General features: G+C 31.6%; 1 protein-coding gene across 1 annotated transcript; it reads left to right on the top strand.

Annotated features, from left to right (window-relative positions):
• Window positions 1–8,173: 8,173 nt before the first annotated feature.
• LOC108458467 (NADPH:quinone oxidoreductase-like) lies at window positions 8,174–9,708 on the top strand. Its single transcript, XM_017757882.2, has 3 exons — window positions 8,174–8,520; window positions 8,601–8,792; window positions 9,127–9,708. Exons 1-3 carry the CDS (start codon window positions 8,424–8,426, stop codon window positions 9,429–9,431), a joined length of 594 nt encoding a protein of 197 aa, XP_017613371.1. The 5' UTR covers window positions 8,174–8,423; the 3' UTR covers window positions 9,432–9,708.
• The last annotated feature ends 6,412 nt before the right edge of the window (window positions 9,709–16,120 follow it).

Raw genomic sequence — 16,120 nt, 5'->3', positions numbered from 1 at the left:
CTTTGGGGTCATCGTTTACCCCAAGAAAAGGATAAAAGTTGTTTCATATGCCAATGTCACTAGGTCGACAGTCATCAAATTTTAAAAAAAGGGGTGCCAATAAAGAGTGCCAGAAAATCATGACTAATACAGCTGTACAATGTCAAAAGGTCACTGTCTGTTTAAAGATTAGGAGTTATATGGCAATGGCAAAGGCAAAGGCAAAGGCAAAGGCAAAGGTAAAAAAAAAAAAAACAAAAAAACAAAAAAACAAAAACACGAAAACACAAAAAAAAAATTCTAAAAAAAAAAGAAGCGGAAAAAAAGAGAGGCCAGGGCGAAACCCCGCAAATGGAGCCTTGAGACTAAAAGGGATTCAAGTTGAAAACCCGAAAAGGGCAGCTCAAATTTGGATCAAAGTGGGGCATACATTAGTCTTGCTATGCCTGAATTAACAATGAAGAAGTATGCTACGTCTTGGGGCATCGAAAAAGTACTCCGGATCCCCTAAACACATATTAAACTCAGAAAGGTCCTCAAGAAGTTGGTACAGAAAAGCTCAGGCTGCGATATCTGGGGCATCTAGCTTCCATTTTGCCCATTTTGAATTTGTTATCTTTGATTCTTCTCAAGATATGTCCAAATAAATTTTCTTCTTATTGCATTGCTATCTTTGATTAAATCATTCGTTTTGAGTTGATTTCATTTTTATTGCATTTGCAATCTTTGATTAATTTATCCATTTTGAGCTATGCTCATAATCAATTTCCTTCTTATTCATTGTTTTGATCTTTTTCAAGCATTTTGCATTTAAATAATGATTAATGGACTAATAACACTTTCACAAAAGAAGTTTTGCATATTACTCTGGAAGTTTCTAAATAATACAAAAACCTGAAACAGGACTATTGTTTAGAACTCACCAAGCTTAAGGGTTGGAAATATTATCTCTTTGGACTCTTTATTGGTTAAACCAAAAGACAAGACATTTCATCAGTGATACAACCTCGACAAATGACGAGTGATGTCAACCTAAGTGTAAAAGAGGGTCATTCTCGAGAAAAGAAATGATACTTTGCATTCATGTACATCTGGTCATTACACCTGTGGAATAGTGTAACAGATCAAACCGATTGAAGATGATACAAATACTATGCCTTTGAGTTGCAAATGGAATGGATGGAAGAAACCAAATGTTATTCCTCCGAAATTGCGGTAGGAGGCACAAACTTTATGTCCTAAAAGGTGCAGAGAAGGGACTCTAAAATTACAGTGGGGCAAGCTTTCCGAGCAAAATGTGATTGTTTCTTTGACTTTTCATCAAGAATACCAATGAACAAGATGCCAACGTAATCGTCGTGATAATATCCTAATGAACAACGCGATGATACTTTAAGCCTTTTTAAAAGGGCTCATGACATTTCTACATTCATATAATAACACATCTAGTTAGGAGCATTTGATTCATTTCAATCATAGCATCCTAATTATTTGACACATTCATAACACATCTAGTTAGGAGCATTTGATTCATTTCGATCATAGCATCCTAATCATTTGACATAAGCATAGATATATAGAACTGATTCTACGGTGATGTCCCTAGAATCGGTGAATTCACAAGCCTTAAGCCCCTAGCGGTAGGGTAACAGTGAAGATTTACTGATCTTAACCCCTAAGCGGTAGGGAAGCAGATCGAAGACGAAGGGTCTTAAACCCCTAATTGGTAGGGTAACAGACCGAATTGCAGATCTTATCTCCCTAAGCAGCAGGAAAACAGATCGAAGATGAAGATCTTAACCCCCTAAGCAGTAGGGAAACAGATCGAAGATGATGGGCTTTAACCCCTAGCGATGAGGGTAACAAGCCAAATTTACAAGCCTTAACTCCCTAGCGGTTGGGTAACAGTGAAGATTTACTGATCTTAACCCCTAGCGGTAGGGAAACAGATCGAAGACGAAGGGTCTTAAACCCCTAATCGGTAGGGTAACAGATCAATTGCAGATCTTATCTCCTAAGCGGTGGGGAAACAGATCGAAGATGAAGATCTTAACCCCTAGCGGTAGGGAAACAGATCGAAGATGATGGGCTTTAACCCCTAGCGGAGGGTAACAAGCCAAATTTACAAGCCTTAACCCTCTAGCGGTAGGGTAACAGTTTGAAGATTTACTGATCTTAACCCCTAGCGGTGGGAAGCAGATCAAAGATGATAGGCTTTAACCCCCTAAGCAGTAGGGTAACAAGCCGAATTTACAAGCCTTAAGCCCCTAAGCAGTAGGGTAACAGGCTAAAGATTTACAAATCTTAACCCCCTAAGCAGTAGGGAAACAGATAAAAAATGATGGGCTTTAACCCCTAAGCAGTAGGGTAACAAGCCGAATTTACAAACCTTAAACCCCTAAGCAGTAGGGTAACAGGTTGAAGATTTACAAATCTTAACCCCCTAACTAGTAGGGTAACAGGTTGAATTTACAGATCTTAACCCCTTAAGCAGTTGGGAAATATATCGAAGATGATGGGCCTTAAACCCCTAAGTAGTAGGGTAACAGGCTGGAAATTACAAATTTCTTTTTCCCTGAAATGGCATTGGAGCGGCTAAAAGCCACAGCAGATCTCCTTGAAGTTTCAGAGGATCTTTTCTTCCTGAAATGGCGTTGGAGCGGCTAAAAGCCACAACAGATCTCCTTGAAGTTTCAGCAAACCTCTTCTTCCAGAAATGGCATTGGAGAGGCTAAAAGCCACAACAGATCTCCTTGAAGTTTCAGTGAAAGAAGATCAAAACAAGTCTTATCTCCCGAAGTTGCGGTGGAGCGGATCAAGATAGCAAATCGACATTCTGTGCTTACGGTGAAGCGGATCCAAGATTTCAACATGGCATCCACGTGCTTATAGGAACAAGTTGAAAACATCGATTTGGCATCCTGCGCTTACGAGGAACAAATCGAAGATAGCAGATCGACATTCCCGTGCTTACGGTGAAGCGGATCAAAAATTTCAGCATGGCATCCTGCGCTTATAGGGAACAAGTTGAAAACATCGATTTGGCATCCACGTGCTTATAGGAACAAATCGAAGATAGTAGATCGACATTCACATGCTTACAAAGTGAAGCGGATCAAAGATTTCAACATGGCATCCACTGCTTATAGGGAACAAGTTGAAAACATCGATTTGGCATCCACTGCTTATAGGGAACAAGTTGAAAACATCGATTTGGCATCCACTGTGCTTATAGGGAGCGGATCGAAGATAGCGGATCGACATTCCTGTGCTTACGAGTGAAGCGGATCAAAGATTTCAGATGGCATCCACATGCTTATAGGGAACAAGTTGAAAACATCGATTGGCATCCTGTGCTTATAGGGAACAAGTTGAAAACAACAGATTTGGCATCCACGTGCTTATAGGAACGGATCGAAGATAGCGATCCGACATTCACGTGCTTACGGTGAAGTAGATCGAAGATTTCAGCATGACATCCACGTGCTTATAGGAACAAGTTGAAAACAATGATTTGGCATCCACATGCTTATAGGAGCGGATCGAAGATAGCAAATCGACATTCTGTGCTTACGATGAAGCGATCAAAGATAGCGGATATCGCCTTCCCGAGTTGCGATGAAGCGATTGAAGCCGTCAAGAGGCCATTTTAAAGAAGATCAAGAACTCAAGACTCGGCGAGCCTGGAAAAATTGGTCTTTTGTAGTCTTTGCTCCATTCTCGTTACGATAATGAGCAAAGAGGCGATTGTAAGACCCAAATTTTGCCGGGACCCAATAAAACCAAACCCGAATTAAACCTAGCCTATTATCCAGTTACAAGCCCAAACCCAATTTTGGCCCAACCTAATCCCAACCCAAACACAAAAAAAAAAATAATAATAAATAAAAACCTTGGCCACCTACTCCACCACCTTTGTTGGCCACCCACCTTGGCCACCAACTCCACCACCCTTGGCCACCTAAACCACCCCAACCACTCCACTTGTAAAATTTGGCTATAAAAGCCATTCAAGTCTTTGTTTTAGGGAGGGTGGATTTTTTGGTTTTTTGGAGGAGGATTGTTCTTTGTTTTGGAGGAGGTTTTTTTTTTTGTTTTTTTGGAGGTGTTTTTTTGTTTTTTTGGAAAGAAGGTTGTTTTTGTTTCTTGGAAAGGCTAGTTTTGGAGATTAATCAAAGATCAAAGCAAAAGAGGTTTCTTTTGTCTATTCTTATCTTTAGTTCTTTGTTTGTTTATTGTTTTCCTTTCAATTTTATTTTGTTTTTTATACAAAGTAAAATAAAAGTAAGAAGCTTACCCATATTTTCATTACGAAAAAGGTTTTTTTAGGTCCCATTGTGTCACGGTGGCGCTGATGTGACCGTGGGGTCCATGACCGAAACAAAGCCGGACCAACGGCCGGATTTAGAAAAGAGGGAGAAAGAGAGTTGAGAGCTTCGTTTTATTATTTTATTATTTTTACTATTATTTATATTATTATTATTATTTCTCATGTATATATTATTATTTATATTATTATATTAGATATGCCTCTCCATATTTATTTATATTATTACTATCATTATTGTTACTTCTATTATTTTTATTTCTAACTACTATTATTATATATATATGTATTATTGTTTGTATTATTATTATTATTATCACCCTATTGTTATTACTTTACTTTTGTATTCTAATATATTATTAATATTACTCATATTTTCATTATTTTTGCTATTACTATTATTATTATATATTAGTGTATATTTTATGTATATACATATATATATTTATATATAGTATTGTTTTTATTACTTTAATTTAATATTTTATTATATTTGCTTTTTGTATTTCTATATTTATTATTATTATTATATAGTAGTGTGTATTTCTATTATATACATATATATATATATATATTTATATATAGTATTATTGTTTACTTTACTTTAATATTATTCTTATTATCATTATATCCAACCCAATAATAATTCTTTCATAAAGTAATATTCCGTATTTGGTAATTCGAGACAATCGTGCCCTAACTTATTGGGTTTGATTTTCTCCTTTAACCTAAATAACGGAATACTCTTTTAAATCATGACATGAATTTTGAAAATGCTTATTCTCGGAGATACGAGGTGTTGTGCCCTAACTTCTGGGTATGGCATTTTGTTACCTCGAAATAAGATTTTTGCAAGTAAAGGCAATATTCGGTGTTTGGGAATTGAGGAAGCGTGCCTAACTTACTGGGTTTCGATTTTCCTCGTTCACCTTAACTAACGAATAACCTTTTGAAATACACGGATTTTTATATAAAAGGCAAGCTCGCTCTCGAAAATTCAAGATGTCGTGTCCTAACTTCTTGGATGTGACCTTTTATATTGTGAGACGAAGGTCCTTAACATTTGAGCATTTTCTTTACAAAGAGGGATCGTATTTTAAATTCTTTCAAGTTTTCAAATTTTCGACACTAAGACACTAATTAATCAACTAGGTACCAATTTTGGGCGATCGAGGTGCTAATCCTTCCTCATGCGTAACCGACTCTCGAACTCATTTTCGATTTTCGTAGACCAAAAATTATCGTTTTAGTAAATCTTAACTTTTATTAAAATGATTAACTTAAGGTGATCCGATCACACCTAAAAAGATTGGTGGCGACTCCTGTTTTCATTTTTTTTCTTCTCCGAGTCGATACCCGTTTTTTTCAAAAAAATGGTTACGACACGTATATTATGAGTACCTCTTTACTTAAAGAGCCTCTCTCCCTTTTACCTTAACTGGGGTTGATACATAACCTTAGCATTTCTTACTATTTTAGTTGTCCACCTCTCTTAACACGCTGACTCATTTCTTAATGTGACTTATGAATCCAATCACCTGCAAACTCCACTTTCACCCTTGACTTTCTTCATGATTTGCGGACTTTCCAATTACAATCCTCATGTCCTTACACCTTGGCAGACTTCCCATGTTACAGTCTCAATTGACTACCTTGTGTTTGATGTCCTGATGGACTACCCCGTGTTTAGTATCCAAATAGACTACCTTGTGTTTAGTGTCTCGGTGGAATACACAAGGGATGCCATAGCGTCTTTCAGCTATGGTCTTATTCATTTTTATCATGATGCCATAACATCTTTCAACTACGGTCTTACTAATTTCTGGCGTATAACCTCCGATCAGACCTATTTCCCAACCATGGTCTTTCATATTAACTTTTCCCATTGCATTCCTTCAATTCCTCTATTTCACTATTCCTAACCTTGGTGCGCGAACACCACAGTGTCCCCTTCACAAGGCTTAAAGCTTCGCTTATCATGGGTGCACATAAAATCACTGTATGATGATATCTAACATAATCACCTATTTTTCCTTCCTTAATTTGTCTAATCCCGACAATGTTTCCCTTACATGCATTACATGCATTTTATAAATAAAACATCGTGGATCATGCCTACCAAACTAAAATGGCTGATACTTATAGACCCATGTTGACTTTCAACATAATTAGCATTTCAGGGTTGTAGTGTAAAAACTCACATTATTTTCTTGCCTCCTTAGCTTAGCTTCTTTTAATGCTAGAGCCTCCTTTATCCTAGTAGTTAAGCATGGTAACCATGTATCGATTAAACTAAATGTGTTCAACCCTTAAGACCTAGATTCGTTACCCAGAAACCTTGAGTTTTCTTACTCTACTTTTTTTTCTTCAATCTAGAAATTCAGAGGGATAAGGAAACTTACTAGTTCTCAATCGTAAGTGTTGGAGGAGGCTCTGGTGGTGCACGATCACACTATCATCTTCGCCAAGTGGGGGCTTCTTTGATCTTCATTTCATCAATAAGCCCGAGTTTTACTTCAATGCGTTTCAGACTCCGGCAAAGTTCGATAGCGATGGCAACCTTATTGATGGGACATCCAAGGAGAAAATGAAACAAGTTCTTGTTGCCTTGCAAGCATTTACCCTACGACTCCAACTTAAAACCTGATTAAACAAATCACTCTTTCTTTTCTCAATTCTTCTATTGTTACTGTGATGAATTGCAATTTCCTGTAATTTTGGGAGTTTGTTTTTCTTTGAAATACTGCAATTTGAAACTTGTAATCTTATGTACTAATAATAACAAATGCTATTTTGACAGATGAAAAAACTATATATTCCATTTAATGAGGTCTTTGAGTACTTAGAAGATTTTGACGATTTTCTATTTTCCATAAGGCTAAATTTGGCGACCTCGTCGGTGGTTTGATGTGATCGATAGTGGTATAACAACATTTAAATTTCGGCATTTAATTCAAGTAATAACTGAAAGTATTTATATTCGATATTTTGTACTACTTTTTATTATAAACTATTATTTATGCTTGCATTTGATACATATTTGAATATATATATTATTCAATATAATATTTGAATATATTTAAAAGTACATATCCTAAAAATATATTGGTCGCTTATATGTATTGGTTTGTTGGTTAATCAAAATACATAATACACCAATTTCTTTTAAAAATTATGTTAGTAATAAATGCAATGAATTATATTTTATTTAGATTTCTTTTCAGAAAAATATAATCATTTAGTTATATAAAATACTTTATTAAATTGGATAATTTAGTTTGTTCGATTACATAAACTGATAAAAGATCAAATTAACCTATTTTAATCGACTTGGGTAAATAAATTTTCTTTTCATCATTTTTCATCATTTAATTAAATAAAACTATAATTTCATCATTGGATTATTTAAAATTTTCATTTAAGTCATTAGACTTTTAAACTTGATGCTATATGATTTTCTCAACTTACATCAATCTATGAACCAAAATTTAAATTGCAACTTTTTCTTTTCTATATTTGTCATTGACTTTTAGAGTGACTTGGATTGAATGTATGTTCTTCTATTTTTAAACTTGAGCTCGATTAAGCTTGTTTATCAAGTTTGTACTCGAGTTCAACTCAAAAATAAACTTAAGGTTAAGAATATATATATTGAAGGCAATAATGTAATTTAAAAATATGTAAAATTCGATAAAACTCACAAGTTGTTCAAGTCAAGTATTACTAAATTTAAATTTGGCTCGATCGATAGCTTGAGTTGCTCGAATTCAACTTGATAGTTACCAAATAGAATTCAAATTTTTTAAATTAAACTCGAGTAGTTGTGAACACTTATATCTGGTGTACAAATTAATGCCCATTGCGGTTGGCAGGCTGAAAGCTACTTGACTTCCTCACTTCTAGAACAAAAACCACTTTATTGATTATTCTAATCCAGCAGTCCAAATCTGACCATTCTTGTTCAAATATTGAAATCACACGTTTCACTAACCCTATCCTAGTGAATGCATCGCATCCCAAACCATTTCATCAATTTCCTCACCTAAGTCTCACTCTTCCACTCTCATAATTACTTTACCCAGAGGGAGACGAGAGGACTGTAAGATATTAAAGAGCAATGGAAGCTGTTGTAGCATCCAAACCAATGACTAAAGTTGCTGCCATTTGTGGGTCTTTAAGGAAAGCCTCTAACAACAGAGGCTTAATTCGAACTGGTATATATTTTGTCAGTTTGGGTTTTGGATTTTGATTTTCTGGGAAATATTGATTTGTTTAATTTGTTTTTTTTTTCCAGCTTTGGAGCTTACCAAAGAGTCCATAGATGGCATTGAGATGGAATACGTAGACATTTCACCACTTCCAATGCTCAACACAGATTTGGTAGTTGATGGCAAGTTACCCCCTGCGGTTGAGGCTTTCAGGCAGAAGATTTTACTGTCTGATAGCATCCTTTTTGCTTCCCCTGAATACAACTATTCCCTTACTGGTATCGTCATTCCCTTCCCCCAATGCTTTTCTCCTTTTAATTTTACTCTATTTCTATGGAACACTTTCTTTGATGTTCACGTGATTATGAATTTGGAGAAAGGATATTTTTACAATAGTTTAATCCATCAACATTTACATATTGAATTTCAACATTTTCATCCTGTAGCATTGAACTATTAGAAAGAGATAATATCTCTGTTTCATACAATCTTTTCCTGTGAATTTTGTACTTTGGAAACTGTAGACAGTTTATTAGGATGTCTCATTTTTGGATTCCTTTTAAATATCAAAACAGTGCATTTCATGTTACCTCATTATATGCACCATTCCAGGACCTCTGAAGAATGCACTTGACTGGGGTTCACTATCACCCAATGTATGGGCAGATAAAGCGGCTGCCATCGTAAGCGCCGGAGGTGGCTTTGGTGGTGCACGATCACACTATCATCTTCGTCAAGTGGGGGTTTTCCTTGATCTTCATTTCATCAATAAGCCCGAGTTTCACTTGAACGCGTTTGAGCCTCCTGCAAAGTTCGATAGCGATGGCAACCTTATTGATGAGGCATCCAAGGAGAAAATGAAACAAGTTCTTGTTGCCTTGCAAGCATTTACCCTGCGACTCCAACCAAAAAACTGAGTAAACAAATCACTCTTTCTTTTCTCAATTCTTCCATTGCTGCTGTGATGAATTACAATTTGCGGTAATTTGGGGATTTTTTTTTTTTTTTTGCTTTGTTTGAAATGCTGCAATTTGAAACTTGTAATTTTATGTACTAATAATAACAAATGCTACTTCGACAGAGGAAAAAAAAACTATACGCATTTCACTGTCAACTGCCTTGTAAGCGGGCATACCCTAAATTTATGATACTTCAATTTTTTTTTTCAAATATTAGTGTTTGATATATGAGAAATTATTTTATGGATCTTTTTCCACTACATTATCCATAGTCTCTTTTCAATTATTTAATAATATTTCAGCTTTTTTTTATATAATTGTTACATAATTTTGATAATTTTTTTACCTTGAACTTTTAACCTAGTACCCTGAACCCCGTACCTTGAACCCCGAATTTGAATTCGATTCGAGTTTAGGGTTCAAGGATCATTATTCGAGTTTAGGTTTAGGGTTCAATATTTAAGGATTGAGGTTTATGTTTAGGGTTTAGGGTTTGAGTTTGATGCTTAAAATTTAAGGTTTTGAGTTTAAGGTTTGGTGTTTGGGTTCGAGTCCAAGTTTGGGGTGTAAGTTTTATGATTTGGGTTTGAGTTTAGGGTTTGAGATTTTTGGTTTTGGGTTCTGGCGTGTTCATAAGGAACCTTTCCAATTATTTAATGACATTTCAATAATTCTTTCCATGTTATTGATACATAATATTTTGTTTAATATTTATTTCAATTGAGAAAGAGATTATGAGTAACATGAGTAGCTAAAGGAGGGAGATTAAGAAGTGGATGGGGACGTGATTAACAAAGGATTAAGGGTTTCCCGATAAGATTAGTTCGTTTAAATTACGCGTTTTTAAACCTTAGGCTTTACAACCTTAAGAAGTAATCATAGGTTAAACAAGGTTGGGAGATGAGTTTTTTCGAGTAAATCGTAATTTATCTTGGTTGAGAAAGTGAGATCGGGAGATAAATCGGTATCAACAAAATAATTAATTAGTTAGAGGTCGGGAGGTAATAATTGGTTAGTTAATAGCTAATTCACCCTAAAGCTTTAATTCGAAGTTAATTAACACCCCTGAAACGAGTTAATCTTCCTAATTGGTTTTATTAGTTTAGTCGTTTGTTTATTTTATTGCTTATTTATTTTAGTTATTTAATTTGTAATATTCAACTATTTTATGATTTATCGTAATATAAAATTCAATTACTTTTAGACTTATTATTGTAAAGAGATTTTCTATAGATTTTAATTTATCCTCCCTTGGATACAATCTTAAAAATAATTCCATGTGTTCCATTGTAATACAAATAATATATTACAATTTGATCCGTACACTTGCGGGTACCGTTGCTTAATTTCATATATATTTGGTGTAGTAATTTCTAGTCAAACGTTCACACGTTTGGTGGCGGTCAAAGGGTTAATTGCTCTTCTAGGTCTTCCATTGTATATTCATACTCAGTTGTAGCTACAAATGCAACTTGTGGTTCTTTGTTCTTCTCTATTGTTCCTTTGCTCTTCCTTGTCTCTTAAAGATTCATCTTAAATGTTTGCAACGAACCAATGAATTCATCAATTCCCATTGAATCTATGTCTTTTTCCTCCTCTATAGAAGTTACTTTGATTTATGAATCATTCAAGTAGATACTTAAGAACTATTTTGATTAGTTTAGCATTTGGATATTTTTCACTAAGGGCAAATGCTTGATTTGTCATATCACATGATTCTACATAGAACCTAGATAAAGATTCATCCTCCAAGATTCAAGGTCTGAAACTTTTTTGTCAACATCTAAAGCTTGGACCACTTGATAGTATTGGTTCCTTTATAAGCAGTTTTAAAGATTATCCAATATATTTTGGTAATAGCACACTTTAAGATATGTTTGAACTCTCAGGATCAACACCATTGAAGATCACATTGAGGGCCTTAGAGTTTGAATTGGCCAGCTTGTCATTATCACAAATCCTAGTGAGTTTAGGCTTTGAAGTCTTCCCACCACTCATATTAGTTATTAATGACTCCCAACTAGTCAAATAAATCACCGAGCTTTCTCATCAATGAACTAAATGAAAGCCCTTATCTTTTCCTACCAATAGGCATAATTTGTGCCATCCAACATAAAGGGTCTCGAGATTGATGTACCTTTCATGACTCCAGCAAATCAATAACAAGATCTTCAGTTAGTTCATTGAATTTGCCTTCCAGTTGTACGTCCAATTGCAACTAGCCTTATTAGCTAATAGAGCAAAAATATAAGATTGACATAAGAATTGGTTATGTAATTTGAAAACTTCTTATATCTGTAAGGCCTAACTCTGAGAGTAATCTACTAGACCACTATCAACTTGCAATGTATGAGGTGATTTAAGTTCAACTCACTCACCAAGTTGCAAGCTCACTCCTATACATTAATTAAATCATTCTTAGCTCTAAAACTTTCCTCTTGAAAGCTTAGTATAAACTGAACAAAGAGAACATTTTGCTTACAACAATTGTGCACTAAAATACGTTCCTAACAATGAACAAAATAAATTCTCTCAATCTTTTAAAATAAGTTCCAAACAATGAACAAGATAAATCACTCCTACGTGGATTGCCGCTTGTACACTACACCAACAAGTAATTAATTTTTTAAATTTAAAAAAAAAATGTTAATGGGACATACACGTTAGCAAAGTTAACAAGCATTTTTCATCCATCCATTTTGAGATAATTTTACAAAAATACAAGTTTAAAGATTAAAAGAGACGAAAAAATAAATAAAAACTAAAATAATCTTTTATAAAATTAAAAGACTAAATATATCATTATTCCATTTCAAAAATAATTTAACTAAGCCTCCACTTCTAAAAATCTACTATTCTCCTTTATAATATTTTTTCCTTTTATTTTTCTCTTTCTTGCATAAATCAAGCAACAATATAAAGAGAAAAAAAAGAATTAATAAAGTACAGTTTCTATTATTAACATATTTTGTTGACCTAACTACTTATCACTTGTAAGCTACTCAAATCTAAATAGGGATTATTCCACGAAGAAGTGGCATAGCATTTATTCAATTTTTCTAGCAAAGTCTAACCCTACATGATTGACAATATCAACTAAAAAGACATGCTTTGGATGCACATTTACACCATCTTAATAGGTAATATATATATATATATATATATATATCAAATCTTGAAGAATTGATGCCTTGGACAAATTTGTCAAAGAGTGCTGCCATTGAATTTGTAAATTTAATGCCCTCAAACTCTTAGCAACCAGTGAAGCATATGCTTCCTCCAACATCTTAGTGGGTATAAATTTATAAACCATAGCCTATCTAATCAAATATAAAGCATAGGCTAATTAAAAACCTAGACTTAAAATCATTTTTTAAAAAAAATTAAGGGCAGGGATGTTGTGTTTTAAAATTTCTATTAATACAAATATCAATTTTATTTAAGTTAGATTTATTTAAAAGGTTAATATATAAAAAGTATCTAAATTTGGTAATTTATATCTACTTAGTAATTAATTTTTTATCTAACTTGTACCTAAATTTGAAAACTATAAGCTAAGTAGGTACTTTTTATTGACGCTTAACTAACATTGATAGAATCGGAATGATAACCAATCGAATATAGACAAGCGTCATAAAAATAATAAAAAAGAAAATTTATTTTTATTTTGCATGCCTAATCAACTTGGATTTTATATTTTTAATTAAAATAATAATTTATCCAGGTTCATTTTATTTTTTTCATTTTATTTTTTAGTAATTTTATATTTTTTATAATTTAAAAAGAACAATAGTTTTTTCAAAAATAAAATCTTGTATTTAATATTTTTTCTATTTTTATATTTTTCCTAAATTTTAGGATTTTATTTTTTATTTCAAGTGCACAATGAATATGGATAACTATTTGTCTAGATACAAACGAATCCGGTAGTCATTTTCTGGCTAGGTTCATTCTGAACTTGTATTTTTCTAGTAATTATATATATTATAAATTTAAAAAATAATATCAAAATATTTAAAAAAATTAAATTTCATGTTATAAAATAAATTCTAATTTATTACTTAAATTATTTATAAAAATTTAAAATCTAAAATTTATTTAAAATTTTTTACTTAAATAATAAAATTGTATTTTAAAATGATTTATAATAATTATTTTATTTAGAATTTGGAATACAAAATATATTTTAAAATGATTTATTACTTAAGTAATAAAATTAAATTTATTTTAAATATGAAATTTATTTTAAAAATATTTCATATTATTATTTTTAAAATTATTAAAAATATAAAATTACTAGAGAAATACACATTCAGAATGAACATAGACAAATGATTGTTCGAATCATTTAAATTTGGATAACTATTTGTCCAGTTCATTTTGTACGTAAAATCAATAAAAATAAAAATCATAAAATTCAATAAAAATTATGAAAACTTAAAATTAAAAAAACTAAAATTTTTATAAAATACAAGAGTTTATTTTTAAATAATTATTTCTATTTTTGAAATTATAAAAATATAAAATTTCTTAAAAAATTCATAATGAACCTAGACAATATGTTTTCCGGTTCAAATGAAATTGGGCAATCGTTTGTCCAGGTTTATCTTGTATGCAAAATAAATTTTTTAAATTTTTTATTTTCCAGAAAATATTATTTTTATGACATGTGCCAACATTCTATTGACTGTCAACTCAAAATCTAAAATGTTAGTTAAGTACCAAGAAAAAGTATCAACTTGGCTTACTATTTTCAAGTTTAGATACCAATTATGTAACCTCTCCAACTTGGCCTAGATGTTAGGCCCGAATCTGGTTGATTACATTGGCCATCAGAATGACCTAGTAGCAATCGAGATTTATAAAACAAATAATTTAAAACATTTATTTATTTTGAAATAAAATTTAGTCTATTCTAGAAAAACTCACAAGTTATCAAAAACGATTTAATTTAACTTTCCTAAGTAATGTTAACTACTTTTAAGAAAACTTAGTTAAATTTTCATTTATATGTTAATCAAAATTTATCTACAATCTAGCATCGAAAAGTGATATTCATTTTAGGTTTAATCGATTATATGCATAAATAATTAAAAACCATATTTTAGTATCCTAAAATTAAATCAAAAGTCATGCATGATTTTTAAACCCAATTCCTAAGTTCCATGCCACAAATTGAAATTAAAACATTATAGTCTCTGAATAACAAAAGTCTCAAATGATAAATCTAAAATACTTAATAAAAACAAAATCAAGTCGAATCCTTTCGAGTTTCGTGTCCGCGTCTTAACCTAGTGGGTTATCTGTAGATATAGATGTAGACACTCAATTTTGCCCGGCCCATTTCAGTATTTAAAATAATAAACTCAAAAAAAAAAACGAAGTCCAAGTTCAATCTAGAATTACAAATATAATTTGGCCCGATCGAAATGGCCCATTACTTGAAAAGATTTAAGGTCCATCTAGAAGCTTGACTCATATGGAAATATAATCTTCAATGATATGCAATCTTAGATATGATACAATCTTAGATATGATTGCAATCTTAGATATGATACAATCTTAGATATGATTGCAATCTTAGATATGATATACAATCTTAGAAGATATGATTTTGTAATCTTGGAGATTTAATTTGTAGATATCCTTTAATCTTAACCGTTGATGTAATTGATCTGTACCGTTGGATTTGGGGAGGCTCAACTATAAATAGAGGCCTCTCCCTTCATTGTAAAGGACTTGAGCTTTGGGAAGCAATAAGAATTCTTGAAGAGCATTCACTCAAATTTCTTTCCCTCTTACGTTCTTACTCTCTGTGGTTTGTTTTTATTTTATTCTTCGTCTATCTTAGTTTTTCAACTCTTTTTATTTTAATTTCTTCATTTTTCAAATATGTATATTTTTCCTATCTTTTATACATTTGATTATGTATTTTATATATCATAATATTTAACCTTTTATATAGTTTATTTTCAAATATATATTTTCTATGCATGTATATATTATATAATCATTTCATTATAAATATAAATTATTTTACATATTTGATATTTTATACATTATTTTTCTAAACCAATATATTTTATATTTTTATATAATTATTATTCTTATAAATATATTTTATTATATATTATATTTTAAATTTATTATTAAATATCACATTTTTTTATATGCTCATTCTATTTATCAATTGCTTATATTATACATATATTTTTAAAACTTATGTTTTATTATTATTATACAATATTTGTTTTACTTTAGCATTAATGTATTATTGTTATGTTATGTATTTCATATGTTATGTAATATCTTAGACTTTTATAATTTACTTTCAAATGCATATTTTTATATATGTACATTGATATATTGTATTATATGCATCATTTTATTTATTAATCCATTCATGTGTACATTAAATTATTGGATTTTATATTTTATGTAGATTCTATTTATCCATTTGCTATGCATGTCATCTATTTTTACTCATACATATTTTACACATTAATATTTACCATGTTTTTATATTATTTAATGTTTTATTTATGATATATTGTATATAATTAGTGCATTTATTATGCTTTCTTTTGGTATATTCCTATTTGCTTAGCATGATTATTTTATTATTCTATTTTACCTCTATATAGTGA

This window comes from Gossypium arboreum, chromosome 4, assembly GCF_025698485.1.
Source record: "Gossypium arboreum isolate Shixiya-1 chromosome 4, ASM2569848v2, whole genome shotgun sequence".
NCBI lineage: Eukaryota > Viridiplantae > Streptophyta > Magnoliopsida > Malvales > Malvaceae > Gossypium > Gossypium arboreum.
The sequence above is the reverse complement of the archived record's forward strand: the minus strand, read 5'-3'. Positions and strand labels throughout refer to the sequence as shown.